The 21,758-nt window shown below is 53.5% G+C and overlaps 1 protein-coding gene across 3 annotated transcripts in view; it reads right to left on the minus strand.

Moving 5' to 3' along the window:
* The window catches only part of CACNA1A (calcium voltage-gated channel subunit alpha1 A), a 164,692-nt gene that overhangs the window by 37,448 nt on the left and 105,486 nt on the right, over positions 1-21,758 (minus strand). For 2 of the 3 annotated variants that reach the window (XM_029585399.1, XM_029585398.1), the window contains exons 25-32: positions 18,980-19,079; positions 18,731-18,891; positions 15,911-16,051; positions 12,285-12,486; positions 10,561-10,725; positions 10,139-10,249; positions 9,947-10,030; positions 1,621-1,737 (exon numbers count right to left, since the gene is read on the minus strand). In XM_029585399.1, the coding sequence (XP_029441259.1) occupies positions 1,621-1,737; positions 9,947-10,030; positions 10,139-10,249; positions 10,561-10,725; positions 12,285-12,486; positions 15,911-16,051; positions 18,731-18,891; positions 18,980-19,079 (1,081 nt within the window). Of the gene's footprint in view, positions 1-1,620; positions 1,738-9,009; positions 9,016-9,946; positions 10,031-10,138; positions 10,250-10,560; positions 10,726-12,284; positions 12,487-15,910; positions 16,052-18,730; positions 18,892-18,979; positions 19,080-21,758 lie in introns of all 3 variants that reach the window. The other variant, XM_029585401.1, reaches the window with a different exon arrangement.

A 21,758-nucleotide genomic window follows, 5' to 3' on the forward strand; every position in this document is an offset into this window, starting at 1 on the left:
CTATTACCCGCGTGCTTGATTGGACACGCTAACCCCCGTTTTGCATCGGGTGTTATTGACATGCGTCCAAAACACAGGTCCAATCATGCGCTGAGCCATGTGCTGTGGCCAGTGCATGGTATTGCATCAGCCTGACTGTGGGGCAGTGTTAGCAGAGGGGGCTGATACTCCTGGAGGTGGCTTTCTTCCAGTGCTCACACTATAGGGCACTGGAAGGAGAGATGCTGCACTGCTGGAGGTGGCTTTCTTCCAGTGCTCACACTATAGGGCACTGGAAGGGGAGATGCTGCACTGCTGGAGGTGGCTTTCTTCCAGTGCTCACACTGTAGGGCACTGGAAGGGGAGATGCTGCACTGCTGGAGGTGGCTTTCTTCCAGTGCTCACACTGTGGGGCAGTGGAAGGAGAGAAGATGCACTGCTGGAGGTGGCTTTCTTCCAGTGCTCACACTGTGGGGCAGTGGAAGGAGAGAAGATGCACTCCTGGAGGTGGCTTTCTTCCAGTGCTCACACTGTGGGGCAGTGGAAGGAGAGAAGATGCACTGCTGGAGGTGGCTTTCTTCCAGTGCTCACACTGTGGGGCAGTGGAAGGAGAGAAGATGCACTGCTGGAGGTGGCTTTCTTCCAGTGCTCACACTGTAGGGCACTGGAAGGGGAGATGCTGCACTGCTGGAGGTGGCTTTCTTCCAGTGCTCACACTGTGGGGCAGTGGAAGGAGAGAAGATGCACTGCTGGAGGTGGCTTTCTTCCAGTGCTCACACTGTGGGGCAGTGGAAGGAGAGAAGATGCACTGCTGGAGGTGGCTTTCTTCCAGTGCTCACACTGTAGGGCACTGGAAGGGGAGATGCTGCACTGCTGGAGGTGGCTTTCTTCCAGTGCTCACACTGTGGGGCAGTGGAAGGAGAGAAGATGCACTGCTGGAGGTGGCTTTCTTCCAGTGCTCACACTGTGGGGCAGTGGAAGGAGAGAAGATGCACTGCTGGAGGTGGCTTTCTTCCAGTGCTCACACTGTAGGGCACTGGAAGGGGAGATGCTGCACTGCTGGAGGTGGCTTTCTTCCAGTGCTCACACTGTGGGGCAGTGGAAGGAGAGAAGATGCACTGCTGGAGGTGGCTTTCTTCCAGTGCTCACACTGTGAGGCAGTGGAAGGAGAGAAGATGCACTGCTGGAGGTGGCTTTCTTCCAGTGCTCACACTGTGGGGCAGTGGAAGGAGAGAAGATGCACTGCTGGAGGTGGCTTTCTTCCAGTGCTCACACTGTGGGGCAGTGGAAGGAGAGAAGAGGCACTGCTGGAGGTGGCTTTCTTCCAGTGCTCACACTGTGGGGCAGTGGAAGGAGAGAAGATGCACTGCTGGAGGTGGCTTTCTTCCAGTGCTCACACTGTGGGGCAGTGGAAGGAGAGAAGATGCACTGCTGGAGGTGGCTTTCTTCCAGTGCTCATACTGTGGGGCAGTGGAAGGAGAGAAGATGCACTGCTGGAGGTGGCTTTCTTCCAGTGCTCACACTGTGGGGCAGTGGAAGGAGAGAAGATGCACTTCTGGAGGTGGCTTTCTTCCAGTGCTCACATTGTGAGGCAGTGCTAAGGATGGTGCTGCCATTCCTGAAGGGGATTTTTTTAGTTACCTTGAACGACTGGACGAAGGTCCAGAGCAGGATGCGGATGGTGTAGCCTTGTCGTAGGAGCTTGATGAGGCGTGCAGCGCGGAACAGCCGCAGGAAACTGAGGTTGATGAAGTTGTTCTACAGAAACGGAGGAGAGAACGTCAGTTTCCTCAGCATGAGGGGAAAAAAGAAAGCAAGACAGTGATCTCGAATTATATCTATCTAGAAAGATACAAAATCACAGATTAAAAATCCGAAAATAATTTCAAAATTAAGTCTTAAGCTTCCCCCCGCCCCCACATAAAATTCCAGAAACAGTCATCATCCAATCAGGAGAGGAATTAACCCTTGGTTGTCTTGATTACCCCCACAATCAAATGCACTGATCTACGAGAAGCAGCGCAGCGGCACCCAGAGGCGGGCGCCCCTCCCTGCATGTAAGACGGGGGCCCGTGGCTCTTACATGCGCGCACGCGGTATATGATGCGGCTCCCAGGAATGCGCCTGCGGCGTGAACTCAACAGGTGCCTCGTGGCCTCTTCCCCTTCCTTCTCCCCACCCCCACCCCCCCCCCCCCACGGCACTGCCAGCCCGGGTCCGTGGCGGGGGGGGAGGGAGCCCACTGCAGCCCAGCACCGGTTCCCAGGTCCGGGAGCTGGAGGGGGCGGGTTCTGCCGGCGGGCTGGAGGATTCCCGGTGAGTTCACGCGCGGAGACCCATTTCTGCGCTCTCTGAGGGGACGGCGGCAGCTTCTGGGACCGGAAGAGCAGTGCGAGGCTGGGGGAGGGGGGGGTGGGGAGGAGGAGGAGAGGGGCCACGTCCCGCTGGGTCAAGCTGTTAAACAGAAGGGATGGTGCTGAGGCGGATACTGTGAGACAGAAGCAGCCCACAGCAAAGCTGTCACTTCGGCCCCCCCCCCCCCCGACCTCAGCATGCGGGACGCCGGACCCAGGGCGGCTGATGAAAGGTGGTCAGCAGCTGCGCAGGGCGCGGGATTTGAATCTGTGGCAGAAGGCTATTTTTAAAAGATAAAGGTCCCATTGCTCTGTCCTGTATTCCAGAAGTGCCCGCCAGTCCTGTCAGCGGGCGGAGGATTTACATTCTGACTCCAGTAAGGCATGCAGGCAGGAGGAGCGGGTGCAGCGGTATATCAGTCTGCCGAAAGGTTAGAAACCAGCCTGTATCCAAAGAAAGAGGCATGCAGCAATGCTATCCAGCTCTGCAAAGAGACTCAGACAGACAGACAGACACACGGGGAGGCACGGGAGAAAGGCAGCACTGCCATCCACCTCTACTGAGACCCAGACAGACACACGGGGAGGCACAACACCACCATCCACCTCTACTGAGACCCAGACAGACAGACACACGGGGAGGCACAACACCACCATCCACCTCTACTGAGATCCAGACAGACAGACACACGGGGAGGCACAACACCACCATCCACCTCTACTGAGACCCAGACAGACAGACACACGGGGAGGCACAACACCACCATCCACCTCTACTGAGATCCAGACAGACAGACACACGGGGAGGCACAACACCACCATCCACCTCTACTGAGACCCAGACAGACAGACACACGGGGAGGCACAACACCACCATCCACCTCTACTGAGACCCAGACAGACAGACACACGGGGAGGCACAACACCACCATCCACCTCTACTGAGACCCAGTCAGACAGACACACGGGGAGGCACAACACCACCATCCACCTCTACTGAGACCCAGACAGACAGACACACGGGGAGGCACAACACCACCATCCACCTCTACTGAGACCCAGACAGACAGACACACGGGGAGGCACAACACCACCATCCACCTCTACTGAGACCCAGACAGACAGACACACGGGGAAGCATGGGAGAAAGGCAACACCACCATCCACCTCTACTGAGACCAGACAGACAGACACATGGGGAGGCACAGGAGAAAGGCAGCACCGCCATCCACCTCTACTGAGACCCAGACAGACAGACACATGGGGAAGCACAACACCACCATCCACCTCTTCTGAGACCCAGACAGACAGACACACGGGGAGGCACAACACCACCATCCACCTCTACTGAGACCCAGACAGACAGACACACGGGGAGGCACAACACCACCATCCACCTCTACTGAGACCCAGACAGACAGACACACGGGGAGGCACAACACCACCATCCACCTCTACTGAGACCCAGACAGATACACGGGGCAGAAGGGAAAGACAAGTCACCTTTGCTGAGAAGCACAGACAGACAAACAAACAAACAGATGGGGAAGCTTCCTCTGCATAGGGTACACACACATAGCAAGGAGTGGCAGACAGATGAGTGCAGAAGTGAGGGGGAAGCAGGCAGCAATACCACCCATCAGTTCTGAATTTCCTAGAGAAACCCATACCGAGAGGAGGGGAGAGAAAGACCAGACAGCGTCTCTCCTGCCAGAGAGACATACTGCAGTCACAAACAGGAAGGAGAGTGTAAGACAGAGACACGAGGGAAGGGGAAGGAAAGATGAGAGAGAGAGAGACTGCAGTCACAAACAGGAAGGAGTGTGTGAGACAGAGACACGAGTGCAGGGGAAGGAAAGATGAGAGAGAGAGAGAGACTGCAGTCACAAACAGGAAGGAGTGTGTGAGACAGAGACACGAGGGCAGGGGAGGAAAGATGAGAGAGAGAGACACTGCTGTCACACATGAGTAGGAGAGTGTGAGGGAGACACGGGAGCAGGGGAAGGTAAGGAGAGATACAGAGAGAGACACTGAAGTCACACACGGGAAGGAGAGTGTGAGAGAGACATGGGATCGGGGAAGGAAAGGTGAGATACAGAGAGAGTGAGACACTGAAGTCACACATGGGTAGGAGAATGTGAAGGAGACACAGGAGCAAGGGAAGGTAAGGAGAGAGAGAGAGAGAGAGAGAGAGAGACACTGAAGTCACACACGGGAAGGAGAGTGTGAGAGAGACATGGTATCAAGGAAGGAAAGGTGAGATACAGAGAGAGTGAGACACTGAAGTCACACATGGGTAGGAGAATGTGAGGGAGACACAGGAGCAAGGGAAGGGAAGGAGCGAGAGAGAGAGAGAGAGGAAGTGGAAATCTGCCAAATATCCTGCATCCCTTTCAGCTCTTAAGATACCCAGAGTTAGTTTGCCAGGCTTTGTGTGAATTTCAGCTTCAGACAGAGAAACGAGCTTTAATTAATCCGATCTTAATGAGTGAAAAATGCAGAAATGAAAATCAACAACCAAGCTGGACTGGAGGAGTCTAAAGATTAGAGCAGCGGACGGAGAACCAGGGTTAAAACCCCACTGCTGGTCCCTGTGAGAATCAGGGAAGTGGGGGTTCAGATCCCCACCACCGCTCCTTGTGAGAATCCATATTGGGGCGAATGAAGTCTCCCTTTATTATTGTGTTACCAATTTTATTAGCCTGTTTAATCTGTGTTAGAATTAAGTATCTGTTTCCTCATCCGGGCCAGGTCAGTGGTAGTGTCCCCCTACTACTGTACTCTTCCTCGTCACACAGGGAACTTTTATCCAAAAAGACTGCAGAGTGCAGGTTGCTTCCTCCCGAACATTTATGCTGCTTGAGCATCCTTTACCACCATCCACGCCATCCTTTACCACCCCTCCACCAATTTAATCTGCCCTTTCATGTCGATATCATTTGTACTCTGGTATTGCAGTGCTCCACTTGGTTTTCCTCCGAGATGCCTACATCTTCATTAAGAGCCACACATGCCAACTCTTCAGTTTTATTTTTCAGACTTCTAGTGTTTGCATCATGATGATCACTGTGGGGGCCACTGCTCCCTGCTCTCCGAGGAGCTGCAGCCCTGACATCATTAAGCAGTTCTCCTAAGTTGCGGAATGGAAGTCCTGCCAGCTGCGGGATCCGGGGGGGGGGGGGGGAAGAGCGTTCCAGCTGCCGGACTGAGCGACGCCAACAGGCCTGAGGGGAGATGAAGGCAAACTCTCCCCTCCAGGGTTCCCCAATGGCTCTCCTATCGGTGGCATGGGAGCTCCGAAGAACACGGAGCGTCCACGGATCCAAAAAGAGATGGAGCAGACGGAGCTGCAAGAATAGCTCCATGTCCAGCCTCCCTTTCCATACCACACTTAAAAAAAAAAAAAAAAGAAAATCGGGTACTATATTATGTCACAGGAACGGGATCGCAGTATCCTAGCTGCCTGTGGCCTCCTTGGATCTACCTAATTGACTCTTATTGTGAAAAATGTTTTCTCCTAATTGGGGTAACAGTCTATAGTATTCAACAAAAAACTGTGACTAGGGAGGGTGGGAATCAAATGTTATTTATTTATTTACAAAAATTTATATTCCGCCTTCATTAAAATATTGTTACTGATTACTTGTCCAGGAAACAGCTCTCACACCTTCTCAGAGCAAAGCAGACAGAATGAATTCAACCTCACAAACATTTTTCCCAGAATGCAAATGTTAACCCTCCCCCCCCCCCCCCATGAGATATTTAGATTTACCAGGCACCAAGGGAGGGGAACACCAACCCTAGAAGAAAAATTATTAACATTACAGGTCCACAACAACCTGAAGGAAAACACTGGGGAAACGAATGGATCGTAGGCAGAGAAAAAACAAGAGTTCCATATAATCCGACACCTTAGAGTTTACCTTCACTGCCTGCAGCATAGAAAGTGCAAATTCAAAAGCATTCATCCCCTGCTCAGAGAAACATTTCTAAACGAGCAAAGGGGACGTTAAGTGCACCCCTTCCGAGTCCTATCCTGTAACGTTTAACCACTTATTTTATAAACCAAGTTTATGCAAAGAATTACCAGAGTTTCTGAGAGCTGAGAGTGATCTCTTGAAATGTCGACTGGAAGTCGGGTAGCAGTATGAAAGGGCATTTATTGGAGATTTCGTTAACTAATCATGGGTAAGGGGCTCTGATCATGGCTACTGTAGTGTTGATTGCAGCTTTGTGAAACCGATGTTTTATGTGATTTTATTGTGCATCGCTCTGGGTGATTTTTATCCCTAAAGCAATTAAAAGATGAAGACAGGTAAGCAGGTACGCTCGTATCCTGTTCTGAAAATACTACTTATCCGCTTGCATACACGAAATCACCAGTTTGCCAATGCCTCCACCAGTTCACCCGGTCCATCTCCAGTTCACCCAGACCCTCTAGTACTTCACCCAGACCTCCCATCCATAAACTGCTGCCCACGGACAAGTCTGATTTCTCTTGCACCTGTCAATTAGCAGGCACAAAAGTGAATAAGCTTGCTAATGTATATATATATACACGTGTATACCTCTTGCAAAACAGAAAATTACTGCATGTACTTCTGACCCACTCCCTGGAGCACCACAAGCCCTCCCCCTTTCTTCCACCGGTAAAATGTACTTGCGAACTGGAAAACAGGTGCATCCTTTCCACGTTTATAAAATGGCATACAGGCAAATACCTGCTACTTGCACACGTATAAGCTGTTTTTAACGCATTAAACCGTTTTGAAAATGTACTCCACAGGATTAGTTCCAGCTTAATAAGGCAAGAAGAGTCAGGCTAGGTAGGACCGCGCCGTGTCCCACTCTCGCGAAGTCCCTTCTGCACTTCTACACAAGGCACTGCCTTTTTTTTTTTTTAACACTTCTGAATAATTTTGTTGCTTCTGCAAATCCCATCGCCTTACCCCTTCATCCCTTTGCCGGATCGTTTACGGACTTATCTTAAAACAGCGCAGGTCCCTGTGGCGCTCCACTGACCACCTTCCTCTGTCTGGAAAACTGAGCACTTGTGTCCTTCCCTCTGTAACCAGGTACCGGCCCGGAGCAGGAGGCTGCCTCCTATCCCATGACTCTGTAAATTCCCGAGCAGCCTCACATGGGAGACTTCTATCCAATGCATTCTGAAGACAGAAACACACCATAGCAAGACTTCCTATCCCTAAAACCATGTCAGCTCTTCCCCACTGAGCCACGTCTGTCTGTGGGACCAGTGATTTTGTTTTTAAGAAAAGCTTCTACCATTTTACCCAGCCCTGACGTCAGGCTCAGCGGTCTGTGCTTTCCTGGCTCACCCCTGGAGCCCTTTAAAAAAAACAAAAAAACAAAAACTAGTTCTACGTCATCCACCCTCCAGTGCTTGGGCATTGCGGCTGTGTGTTAAATGATAGGCTGAAGGCTGCCAAGTAACAGATTTGCAGTTTCATATCTGGCATGGATAACCATCCGTTCCCAGTGATTTCTTACTCTTTCCTTTGCCAATTTGATCTGTATAATCGGTGACGCAATTTAAGTTATCTGGGATAACTCCTGCAGAGCGGGGAAAACAGGACACCACGATAAAAGCCAGATCAGTCAATCAAATGCAACTTTTCCCAGAAAACAAAATCCTCACTGCATGCTACATTTACCACAGACCAGAACGCTTTAGATCGATAGGTTCATTAGCATCCTCTTTCAGAAAATAAAACTGTTTCCAGCCTTTCGTGTGCCTGGCTTGGTTTTCAGCTCTGTTCCACTCTTTTTGTCATCCTTCTTGTTTAATTTATTTATTTTTTTCTCTGTCTGGCAGACATTGCGTGGGAGGGAGGGAGGGAGGGAGGGAGGGAGCAGCTTGGGTTATCGATGGAGACAGCAGCAGTGTGGGTCCAGACGGAGGCAGCGTCAGCTTCCTCCCCAGGTCCTCGCGTCTGCTCTCAGGTCTTCGGATGAACAGAAAGAGACAAACACTCTGTGGCCGTGGGCTGGGCAGGGAATATGTCGGCTGATGCTTGCTTGCCTGCATGATCAGAGACAAAGCCTTCTGGGCAAAAGCCTGTAAAATTCGGGGAGGTCTTTGTAGCCTTGCCGGGAGCAGGGCTGACATGACCGTGGACAGGACAGGAGCCGAGTCAGAGGGGACAGGGGGACACAGGGAGACAGAGGAAAGTTGGGGGTGAACCACACTCCCACCCACCCCCATCCACCCATGGACATGCGTGCGCGGTGCATCCTGGTCCTGACTTCCACAGGAGCTGCGCGGTCAGACGGGGAAGTAAGTGGCATGGGGGCCATGACGGCAACCCCAGGTGGGGACGCCGTGCTCCCCCGTCTGCCGGGACGAGACCGTTCGTGCACCGATAAAACCAAGGGTCTCCCCACCCCCATCCCACAGATTAAAAACAAACAAACAAACAAACAAACAACTAAAACCTTCTTATAGCCCAGAAGGCAGCCGATCCCTCCCCAAAATACCTTTATCTGTCAGTCTACTGATGGGTGTTTTTCTGCAGACACCAGAAACAGTGAACAATAAGAGGCAAAGGAGGCAGAGGGAGGGGGTTGCGGCAGATTTCAGAAGCTCGGCGCAGGGCATGCACACAGGATGCTTTGAATGTAATGCAGTAGAGGGTTCAGTAAGAAATTACAAACCAACCGGATTCTTAGATGCAGATGTTGAAGATGAAATGGGGGAGGGGGGGAGATTTCCGTTTGATTTTGGCATTGCAAGGACGTTTGCAACCAGCGATGTTATTTTTAATTTTGGGGAGGGGAGGTGACGGGGGCGGGCGGGCGGAAGTGGCAGAGTATTAGTTGGCATGGACACACACACCGTTCACGGATGGACATGAGTTTCATAGTGCATTTTGATTGGATGAATTTTTCAGTGTAAAGGAGAGAGAGAGAGAGAGAGAGAGAGCATGTAAAGAGATAAGAAATAGAATAATCATTATACTTGGCAGGTAGCAAAGGGCATGCACAAGTCAAGAGTGTGTCTTATAATCAGATCCTACAGGGCAGTGGAGGCCAGGTGGCTCCGCTCACACCTCTGTCCCAGGGAATCCCCTCTGAGGGGAGGGGGAGTGGCCATCCCTTCATGGGCCAGGGGCCACACTGGCCGACACCCCCGCACATGTGGTCAGCCCCACACCCTCTGCTTCTTTCAGAAGGGGCTGGAAGAATTTTTTAAAAATACGATTTTACAGTCCTACGGAGGGCATGTGAGGACCCCGGCAGACCTGTGCCACCCAAGCACAAGAGTCTGGGCCACCTTGGTACCTATGGCAGGGGGGGTCAGCATGGACCGATGGAGTAACCTCCCATGACTCGGGACTCCCACCCCTTCCATTACAGTGCATGGGGGGAGGGGGGGTTACCATTGCTGAAACTTGGGTTGGCCAACTGGAAAAGGCTATACAGACTGCAACATTTGCAAGATTTCTGGTATCTTACGGCATCAGCGAAATGAACTGAAATGGATCTTAAAGGTAGATCGTAACCATAAGGAACGTTTCTCACCCCCCCAAGCATACCCCCCCACCCCCCGCCCCGGCCATGCCACAGCACACGGGGAGAGAAGGCATTGAACTTACCCCCAGCTCCGTCACCAAGATGTCCGTGATGCTGCCGAGAACGGTCACAAAGTCAAAGATGTTCCAGGCATCCCGGAAATAGTTCTGCAAGAGGCAGGAGGAGGAGGAGGAGGGAGGGTCTGAGGTGAGAACGGGCGTGGATCACGCCGAGGCGCACAGCGCGCAACCGCCGCCAGCTTCCCCGGCTCTTACCAGAACTCCGAAGGCCATGATCTTCAGCAGGCACTCCAGGGAGAAGAGGGAGGTGAAGACGTTGTTGAACATCTTCAGCACTTCTTCGTAACTCTTCGGGGAATTTTCGAACTGTGGGAGGGGAAGAGCAAAGAGAGAGAGGGGGGGGGGAGACGCGTGCGCCGCGGGGGGGTGGGGGTGGGGGAGGAACCTCCCAAGCTGAGGCGGGGATCCGCCGGCGCAATATTTATTTATTTAAAGAAACGTTTCATGGCAGAAGAGGGGACTGTGTCCCGGCCGGGATCCGCGAGGGACCCTCACTCACTCTCACGGTTAAGCCCAGATTGTCCTTGGGGGGGGGGGGGGGTCAGCCAGTTCCCCTCTGGTGCCTGTGTCCAGTCTGGGCTCATTGGCAGGACTTGGCTTGGTGACCGGTAACTCACCTTCATCATTAAGACAATGGTGTTGAGAGCAATCATGGCCATGATGGTATACTCGAAGGGCGGGGACACCACGAACTGCCACATGCGGTACTGGAAGCTCTGCTTGTTCTCCGGCATGTGGCGTGTCAGGGGCTTGGCGCTGATGGTGAAGTCGATGCATGCTCTCTGGGAAGAGGGAGAGAAGGAGGTGAGAGCAACGCTACTGCCACCAGCTGAGCGAGGTCTGAAATTTCCACAGCACAGACCCTGCCCAATCCTATATCTTTCCATGAACTGAACCTGCCTCTTACCTCTCTACAGACAGAGCCTGTCTGTACCACTCTATACACTGAGCCTGCTTCTACCTCTTTATGCACTGAGCCTGCCTGTACCACTCTATACACTGAGCCTGCTTCTACCTCTTTATGCACTGAGCCTGCCTGTACCACTCTATACACTGAGCCTGTCTCTTGCCTCGCTACACACTGAGCCTGCCTGTACCTCTCTATATACTGAGCCTGCTTCTACCTCTTTATGCACTTAGCCTGCCTGTACCACTCTATACACTGAGCCTGCCTCTTACCTCTCTACACACTGAGCCTGCCTGTACCTCTCTACACACTGAGCCTGCCTCTTACCTCTACACACAGAGCCTGCCTGTACCACTCTATACACTGAGCCTGCCTGTACCTCTCTATACACAGAGCCTGCCTGTACCTCTCTATACACTGAGCCTGCTTCTACCTCTCTATGCACTGAGCCTGCCTGTACCACTCTATACACTGAGCATGTCTCTTGCCTCTCTACACACTGAGCCTGCCTGTACCTCTCTACACACTGAGCCTGCCTCTTACCTCTACACACAGAGCCTGCCTGTACCACTCTATACACTGAGCCTGCCTGTACCTCTCTACCCACAGAGCCTGCCTGTACCACTCAATGCACTGAGCCTGTCTCTTGCCTCTCTACACACAGAGCCTGCCTGTACCACTCTATACACTGAGCCTGCCTGTACCTCTCTATACACTGAGCCTGCCTCTACCTCTCTACACACTGAGCCTGCCTCTACCTCTCTACACACTGAGCCTGCCTGTACCTCTCTACTCACAGAGCCTGCCTGTACCACTCTATACACTGAGCCTGTCTCTTGCCTCTCTACACACTGAGCCTGCCTGTACCTCTCTACACACTGAGCCTGCCTCTTACCTCTACACACAGAGCCTGCCTGTACCACTCTATACACTGAGCCTGCCTGTACCTCTCTATACACAGAGCCTGCCTGTACCTCTCTATACACTGAGCCTGCTTCTACCTCTCTATGCACTGAGCCTGCCTGTACCACTCTATACACTGAGCATGTCTCTTGCCTCTCTACACACTGAGCCTGCCTGTACCTCTCTACACACTGAGCCTGCCTCTTACCTCTACACACAGAGCCTGCCTGTACCACTCTATACACTGAGCCTGCCTGTACCTCTCTACCCACAGAGCCTGCCTGTACCACTCAATGCACTGAGCCTGTCTCTTGCCTCTCTACACACAGAGCCTGCCTGTACCACTCTATACACTGAGCCTGCCTGTACCTCTCTGTGTATGGAGTCTGCCTGTACCTCTCTATGCACTGAGCCTGCCTATACCTCTCTATACACTGAGCCTGCCTCCTCCTCTCTATACACTGAGCCTGCCTCTACCTCTCTATACACTGAGCCTGCCTGTACCTCTCTGTGTATGGAGTCTGCCTGTACCTCGTTCTTCTCAAGGCTGTACTCCTCCATCATCTTGTCCCCCTGCTCCTGGAAAGTGATGATGATCAAGGCCACAAAGATGTTCACAAAGAAGAAAGGAAAAACCACAAAGTAAACCACGTAGAAGATGGACATTTCCATCCGGAAGCCGGGGCTGGGGCCCTGATCCTCTTCGGTGGCATCCACCGAGTGTTTGAGAACGCTGAAAGAGAGGGAGAAGAAGAGATAAGGGGGGAGTGAGAGAGAGAGAGAGAGGCAGGAGCCGTTTCCCAGCCCAGGAAAAGGACGCTCTCCGTGGACAAGCCGGGCTGGGAGGAGCCACGCGAGTGGGCGCTGAGACCAGAAGACGCTAGGAGGTTTTCCGAGCACGCGCGGGGCTTCCCACCTGGCGCGCCAGCCTCCTCAAGTCTCTCTCCTCTCCCTCCTGCAGCAGGACGCGCTCTTCCTCTCCTTCAGCTGCACGCCAAACGTTTGCCCGGTCGGTCGGTCCCTACCAAACTTAAGGTTATTCCAGGGTGAACGAACGCTCTTGCCAGAAGACCCCCCCAGCACCTTTCGGCGGAAAAGATTTTCCATCCGGTGCTCACGGGTCGGTCCCAGCTCCTTTCTCCTTCTTCCTTCGGTCCCTTCCCCTTAAGATTCAACAAGACTTCAGGACTGAAATCTCAGCCGCGTTTCGTCTTGACACGGCAGGAGAATTTCATGGGAAACCGGGAGACGTTTCTCTCGTCCCTCAAACGTCCGCCGGCCCGACTCATTCCAGGCCCCTGGGATCCGAGTGCAGCCCCGCCCCCCACTCCGCTGGCGGGATCGCCGTTTCGTCCCCTCGCCCCGCAGCAGCAGATCCGAAAAGTCCACTTCTTGGGGAGGCTTTCACAGCCGTGACTGGCGCACGAAGGCTTCAGCGAGCAGCCGGCGCTGGTCTCCCCGGGCTCCTCTGTGTATCCTCGGGCTTTGCAGGTGGAGATGGCTCTGAAAACGCGCCCTGAGTTTCTCAGGTTTCGGAGGAATAAACCCATTGCCTTGACCACAGGGGCCAGTAAGGGAGGACTGGCTCCTCCTGTGCCCCCTCGTGCCAAGTCAGCAAAAGCTTTTCCGGTCCTTTCCTCTTCATCTTACGGGGTTCAGGCTTCCTGCTGTTTCGCAGCGCCTGGCGCTCGGCTCAGGAGTTCCCCCGCTGGCGCCGTCGATCTCCGTCCCACTTGTTCCATGGAGAAAGCTTTGGGGGGGGGGGGGGATTGCTGAGCTGCAGCAGGGCTTCCCCCGCAGAGAGAGAGAGAGAGAGAGAGAGTGAGAGCAGGGGCAGGCGGGCCGCACCGTCCCGTGCTGAAAACCCCCAAGGGCCGAGAAGGCTGGCGATGCCGGTGGCTGGGGCAGGAACACCCGCGCATGCTGGGAAAATCCCCCCCCCCCCCCCCCGTTTCCTCCATCGCTGCGCTGTCGGATGAAGTCACCCCCGCTTGCCGTTCACGGAGAACGTCTGTTACAGGTAAGCAACTCTGCTCCGATCCATCCTTCGAAATAACTGCGAACATTCATCACCTGCACACCCTTGGCTCACAGAATTAAAGCCACCATTTAAAATCTAAGGGCAGAGTCCGTATTTGAAAGATTTGACTGGCTAAGTTTAAAAATCCCACTGCACTGACTGTTTCACATTTATCCAGATAGGTTTCCAGCACAATACAACCTGTACGGATAATTGGAGGCATTCAGGGGTTTTGCAAGGTGCGACTAACTTTAGTTGGATAACTTCTCCAATCACCTGCTTACTGACTATTGACCTCATAGTGTGTCCTCTACAGCACTCTGCTAGTGCACCTCACTCCTGCCCTGCAGCACCCCCTGCTATTCCAGTACTGAGACCCTCACACACAGCTCTGCCAATGCACCTCACTCCTGCCCTGCAGCACCCCCTGCTATTCCAGTACTGAGACCCTCACACACAGCTCTGCTAGTGCACCTCACTCCTGCCCTGCAGCACCCCCTGCTATTCCAGTACTGAGACCCTCACACACAGCTCTGCTAGTGCACCTCACTCCTGCCCTGCAGCACCCCCTGCTATTCCAGTACTGAGACCCTCACACACAGCTCTGCTAGTGCACCTCACTCCTGCCCTGCAGCACCCCCTGCTATTCCAGTACTGAGACCCTCACACACAGCTCTGCCAATGCACCTCACTCCTGCCCTGCAGCACCCCCTGCTATTCCAGTACTGAGACCTACACACAGCTCTGCTAGTGCACCTCACTCCTGCCCTGCAGCACCCCCTGCTATTCCAGTACTGAGACCTACACACAGCTCTGCTAGTGCACCTCACTCCTGCCCTGCAGCACCCCCTGCTATTCCAGTACTGAGACCCTCACACACACAGCTCTGCTAGTGCACCTCACTCCTGCCCTGCAGCACCCCCTGCTATTCCAGTACTGAGACCCTCACACACACAGCTCTGCTAGTGCACCTCACTCCTGCCCTGCAGCACCCCTGCTATTCCAGTACTGAGACCCTCACACACACAGCTCTGCCAATGCACCTCAATCCTGCCCTGTAGCACCCCCTGCTATTCCAGTACTGAGACCCTCATACACAGCTCTGCCAATGCACCTCACTCCTGCCCTGCAGCACCCCCTGCTATTCCAGTACTGAGACCCTCACACACACAGCTCTGCTAGTGCACCTCACTCCTGCCCTGCAGCACCCCCTGCTATTCCAGTACTGAGACCCTCACACACAGCTCTGCCAATGCACCTCACTCCTGCCCTGCAGCACCCCCTGCTATTCCAGTACTGAGACCCTCACACACAGCTCTGCCAATGCACCTCACTCCTGCCCTGCAGCACCTCCTGCTATTCCAGTACTGAGACCCTCACACACAGCTCTGCTAGTGCACCTCACTCCTGCCCTGCAGCACCCCCTGCTATTCCGGTACTGAGACCCTCACACACACACAGCTCTGCTAGTGCACCTCACTCCTGCCCTGCAGCACCCCCTGCTATTCCAGTACTGAGACCCTCACACACAGCTCTGCTAGTGCACCTCACTCCTGCCCTGCAGCACCCCCTGCTATTCCAGTACTGAGACCTACACACAGCTCTGCTAGTGCACCTCACTCCTGCCCTGCAGCACCCCCTGCTATTCCAGTACTGAGACCCTCACACACAGCTCTGCCAATGCACCTCACTCCTGCCCTGCAGCACCCCCTGCTATTCCAGTACTGAGACCCTCACACACAGCTCTGCCAATGCACCTCACTCCTGCCCTGCAGCACCTCCTGCTATTCCAGTACTGAGACCCTCACACACAGCTCTGCTAGTGCACCTCACTCCTGCCCTGCAGCACCCCCTGCTATTCCAGTACTGAGACCCTCACACACACACAGCTCTGCCAATGCACCTCACTCCTGCCCTACAGCACCCCCTGCTATTCCAGTACTGAGACCCTCACACACAGGTCTGCCAATGCACCTCACTCCTGCCCTGCAGCACCCCCTGTTATTCCAGTACTGAGACCCTCACACACACACAGCTCTGCCAATGCACCTCACTCCCACCCTGCAGCACCCCCTGTTGTTTCAGTAGTGAGACCCAAATGCTGGTAAGTTAGCAGACAGAGGATGAATATCCTTACTCTGGCCAACCTTCTCCAGTGGATACAGTGAAGAGGGTCAGTAAAGCCCAGAGTACATTGTCATAATGGAAGTCGTATTTCTTCCATTCCCGCTTACAAGCTTCCACTTCGTTGTGTTTCTTGTAGACGAGATATTCTCCTCTGGAAGAGAAGGAAGAAGGCTCAGGGTCAGTGAGGAACACGTGGAGGGATCCCTGGGGAGTTGGACAGGGACTCTGTCTAGGCTCGGGTGCTGTGCGTGCAGAGATGCCCTGGGGTGGGGTATCAAAAGATTTGTTAACATCGGCTTTTAACTGCATACAGCGAATAGGTTACAGCTTTCCCATGTCCTCTGGCTGAATTCTGGACACGCAGAATCACTGTGCACACAGAATGAGCTGGAGAGGGTGTGCCTTTTCCAATCTAGCCAGTTACTGCAGTTATTCAATGCAATAGTCCGCACTAGCTAGCTAAGCTTAACCTCTGTGCATGAGTCCGTCCACACGCACAGCTTTCCTAAATCTCACCCCACAGGTTTGGATACAGTCCAACAGTAAGAGGGCAATTTTATAACGGCACACAGAGCCACGGGGCAAAGTAACTGCAGAATTTTCCAATTGCACTTAACCCCAGAAGTGCCAGGATGCACACAGACGCATGTGCAGGAAGTTACACCCCCTCCTGAGCAACCGTGACCCTTCTGCATGGACATTCACGCACAGCTTCTCAAAATGCTCATAAGGCTTTTCTTACCCCGCAGAACATGGGGAAAGTCATCGAGCTGCGCATTCCCTTCCCTCCAGAGACTCCTGGTTCATTTTGCAAAGCTGTAAACCCTTCTCACTATTAACCTCGTAGAGATTAAGTGCGGCTGAATATCCGACCTAGTTCATTGGTCACAGTTCACTGATGGACTCTGTTCATTCTGCTATTGTGAATATCGACCCCAGAGAGGCTGTGTGCAGGGACGCTGTGTACAGAGGAACAGCGTGTAGGGACAGAAGGTGTGCAGGGACACTGAGTGTTCAGAGAAGCTGTGTACAGAGGGACAGCGTGTAGGGACAGAAGGTGTGCAGGAACATTGTGTGTGCAGGGATGCTGTGTACAGAGGGACAGCGTGTAGGGACAGAAGGTGTGCAGGAACATTGTGTGTGCAGGGATGCTGTGTACAGAGGGACAGCGTGTAGGGACAGAAGGTGTGCAGGAACATTGTGTGTGCAGGGATGCTGTGTACAGAGGGACAGCGTGTAGGGACAGAAGGTGTGCAGGAACATTGTGTGTGCAGGGATGCTGTGTACAGAAGGACAGCGTGTAAGGACAGAAGGTGTGCAGGAACATTGTGTGTGCAGGGATGCTGTGTACAGAGGGACAGCGTGTAGGGACAGAAAGTGTGCGGGAACATTGTGTGTGCAGGGATGCTGTGTACAGAAGGACAGCGTGTAGGGACAGAAGGTGTGCAGGAACATTGTGTGTGCAGGGATGCTGTGTACAGAAGGACAGCGTGTAAGGACAGAAGGTGTGCAGGAACATTGTGTGTGCAGGGATGCTGTGTACAGAGGGATAGCATGTAGGGACAGAAAGTGTGCGGGAACATTGTGTGTGCAGGGATGCTGTGTACAGAAGGACAGCGTGTAGGGACAGAAGGTGTGCGGGAACATTGTGTGTGCAGGGATGCTGTGTACAGAAGGACAGCGTGTAGGGACAGAAGGTGTGCGGGAACATTGTGTGTGCAGGGATGCTGTGTACAGAAGGACAGCGTGTAAGGACAGAAGGTGTGCGGGAACATTGTGTGTGCAGGGATGCTGTGTACAGAGGGATAGCGTGTAGGGACAGAAAGTGTGCAGGAACATTGTGTGTGCAGGGATGCTGTGTACAGAAGGACAGCGTGTAGGGACAGAAGGTGTGCAGGAACATTGTGTGTGCAGGGATGCTGTGTACAGAGGGACAGCGTGTAGGGACAGAAGGTGTGCAGGAATTTTGTGTGCAGGGACGCTGTGTACAGAGGGACAGCGTGTAGGGACAGAAGGTGTGCAGGAACATTTTGTGTGCAGGGACGCTGTGTACAGAGGGTTAGCGTGTAGGGACAGAAGGTGTGCAGGAACATTGTGTGTGCAGGGACGCTGTGTACAGAGGGTTAGCGTGTAGGGACAGAAGGTGTGCAGGAACATTGTGTGTGCAGGGACGCTGTGTACAGAAGGACAGAAGGTGTGCAGGAACATTGTGTGTGCAGGGACGCTGTGTACAGAGGGATAGCGTGTAGGGACAGAAGGTGTGCAGGAACATTGTGTGTGCAGGGACGCTGTGTACAGAAGGACAGAAGGTGTGCAGGAACATTGTGTGTGCAGGGACGCTGTGTACAGAAGGACAGAAGGTGTGCAGGAACATTGTGTGTGCAGGGATGCTGTGTACAGAAGGACAGAAGGTGTGCAGGAACATTTTGTGTGCAGGGACGCTGTGTACAGAGGGTTAGCGTGTAGGGACAGAAGGTGTGCAGGAACATTGTGTGTGCAGGGACGCTGTGTACAGAGGGTTAGCGTGTAGGGACAGAAGGTGTGCAGGAACATTGTGTGTGCAGGGACGCTGTGTACAGAAGGACAGAAGGTGTGCAGGAACATTGTGTGTGCAGGGACGCTGTGTACAGAGGGATAGCGTGTAGGGACAGAAGGTGTGCAGGAACATTGTGTGTGCAGGGACGCTGTGTACAGAAGGACAGAAGGTGTGCAGGAACATTGTGTGTGCAGGGACGCTGTGTACAGAGGGACAGCGTGTAGGGACAGAAGGTGTGCAGGTGCGCTGTGTGTGCAGGGTGCTGCGTGTGCAGGGGGAGGTGCAGTGGCATACCTACAGTCCTTCTGATACTCCTTGGACTCGTCCGTGCAGTAGAAGAATTTGCCCTTGAAGAGCTGGACAGCCACCACGGCGAAGATGAACATGAAAAGCATGTACACGATGAGGATGTTCAGCACGTTCTTCAGGGAGTTCACCACACAGTCAAAGACAGCCTGCAGAAGAAATATGTGCATGAGAAGCGTCACGCACACAGGCAGAGTCCTGGGGGACCCCTCGCAGGCCTTCGGGGCTCATGCTTACCTTCAGCTTCGGCAATCGTTTGATGGTTTTCAGAGGTCGCAGCACCCTCAGCACACGAAGGGACTTTATCGTGTTAATGTCCTTTCCTTTGCTACCCCCACTGTCAGGATAGGGAAGAAGGGGGAGAGGAAGGAAGCAGCCATGAGAAGAGGCGAGAACGCCGGGCTCTGTGAATTCCCCTGGGGAGGAGAGAAGCGGCAGAGTCCCTCAGCCCCCCCCCCCCCCGCGGGGGAGGGGGAGGCCAGCTTCAAGCTCTCATCTATCCCCGTCACCCACTCCTTCCATCGGCCCGAGGGGGCCTCTCGTCCAAAGCTGGTCCGAAGCCAGAATCAGCTGCTGACCGTGGGAGCCCAACCCTCGCGCTGCTCCAGAGTCGTGCGCAGCCTCTCTGTGCCGTCATCCAGGTGGGCGGAGGAGCGAGGTTGGGGCTTCTATAGCAAAATTGCTTTTCTTTTTCTTTTTTTTTTTTTTTTCATGCAATCTGAGGAATTTCCCCCAAAGAGTGAGAGAGGTAAGGCAAAGGCTCACAGACGTGCGGAGGAGAAGAAGCTTGAGAGGAGAAAACGTAATAGAATAAAGTGTTACATGGAGGACGGGCTAACCAGGAGAGTTCTCCCCGATCCGTCCCGCTCCTGCCCGCACGGGGATGGACACAGGGAAGAAGGCCACACACAAGTGAGAGAGAGAGAGCATGCGGCAGTGAGATATAACGAGGCAGAGAGCTCCAGTTACTGTGAAGAGATAAAGAGACTTCACTTACCGCTGGTTGCTTCTGTGTGAGGCGGCAGAGAGGGAGACACAAGGAGAGACAAATCACAACCCAAGAACAGATAAGCACAAACCTGAACAAAATCCGAGTCAGGAAGGGAGCAAGGAGGACCCCAACCCATCTCCACCCCAAGAGGGAAGAGTGGGGAGGGGGGCCTTACATCCACGCCCACGGGACCCTCACCTGACCCCCACCCGACTCCTGAGCAGGAAGACTGGAGAGGGGTCTTACAAGTACATCCACAGGACCCTCACATGCCCACCCCAATCCTGAGAAAGAAGACTGGAGAGTGGTCTTACATGAACATCCATGGGACCCTCACATGCCCACCCCAATCCTGAGAAGGAAGACTGGAGAGGGGTCTTACATGTACATCCATGGGACCCTCACATGCTCACCCCAATCCTGAGAAGGAAGACTGGAGAGGGGTCTTACATGTACATCCATGGGACCCTCACATGCTCACCCCAATCCTGAGAAGGAAGACTGGAGAGGGGTCTTACATGAACATCCATGGGACCCTCACATGCCCACCCCAATCCTGTAAAGGAAGACTGGAGAGTGGTCTTACATGAACATCCATGGGACCCTCACATGCCCACCCCAATCCTGAGAAGGAAGACTGGAGAGTGGTTTTACATGAACATCCATGGGACCCTCACATGCCCACCCCAATCCTGAGAAGGAAGACTGGAGAAGGGTCTTACATGTACATCCACGGGACCCTCACATACCCAGCCCAATCCTGAGAAGGAAGGCTGCAGAGGGGTCTTACATGTATATCCACGGGACCCTCACATGCCCACCCCAATCCTGAGCAGGAAGACTGGAGAGGGTCTTACATGTACATCCACGGGACCCTCACATGCTCACCCCAATCCTGAGCAGGAAGACTGGAGAGTGGTCATACATGTACATTCATGGGACCCTCACATGCCCACCCGACTCCTGAGAAGGACGACTGGAGAGGGGTCTTACATGTACATCCACATGACCCTCACATGCCCACCCCAATCCTGAGAAGGAAGACTGGAGAAGGGTCTTACATGTACATCCACGGGACCCTCACATGCCCACCCCAATCCTGAGAAAGAAGACTGGAGAAGGGTCTTACATGTACATCCACGGGACCCTCACATGCTCACCCCAATCCTGAGCAGGAAGACTGGAGAGAGGTCTTACATGTACATCCACGGGACTCTCACATGCCCACCCCAATCCTGAGCAGGAAGACTGGAGAGAGGTCTTACATGTACATCCACGGGACTCTCACATGCACACCCGACTCCTCTGATGGAAGGCTGGAGAGGGGTCTTACATGTACATCCACGGGACTCTCACATGCCCACCCCAATCCTGAGAAGGAAGACTGGGGAGGGGTCTTACATGTACATCCATGGGACCCTCACATGCCCACCCCAATCCTGAGAAAGAAGACTGCAGAGGGGTCTTACATGTACATCCACGGGACCCTCACATGACCACCCCAATCCTGAGAAGGAAGCCTGGAGAGAGCAGCAGAGAGGCTCCGTACACATTCACCTAGTTTCATCTGGAAATGTGATCACTTCAGTCATTGCTCCTTCTGCCATAAACTTGGCATGAACAGAATAGGTAATGTGATGGGCAGGAAGGTGAAAAAGAAATTTTCACTTTTTGTCAATTTCGGACAGCCCCACGCACATAGAAACTCAGTAACTGGCAGCAGATAAAGACCAAAATGCTCCATGCGGTTGAGATTCATGCTTGAGTAATGCAGCTGCCCCCCATCCCCTGATAACCGAACCCTTCAGTCCGGCCCACCTCGACCCCCATCTTCCCAGTCCTGCCTCATGCAAGACTGGAGAGAAACAAAGGGGACTGCAGTTTCCGTGGAAGACTGCGGAGATTCAGCAGAACACACATGCAACAAGCAACTCTGAGGCACGCAGGGCGAGGGGGAAGACAAAGCATTCTGGAGTCTAGACTGTAGCACATCTGGAACGAAAAGGCTTCCGATCCAAGAGCCCC

The sequence above is a fragment of the Rhinatrema bivittatum genome, chromosome 19 (genome assembly GCF_901001135.1).
Source record: "Rhinatrema bivittatum chromosome 19, aRhiBiv1.1, whole genome shotgun sequence".
Lineage (NCBI taxonomy): Eukaryota > Metazoa > Chordata > Amphibia > Gymnophiona > Rhinatrematidae > Rhinatrema > Rhinatrema bivittatum.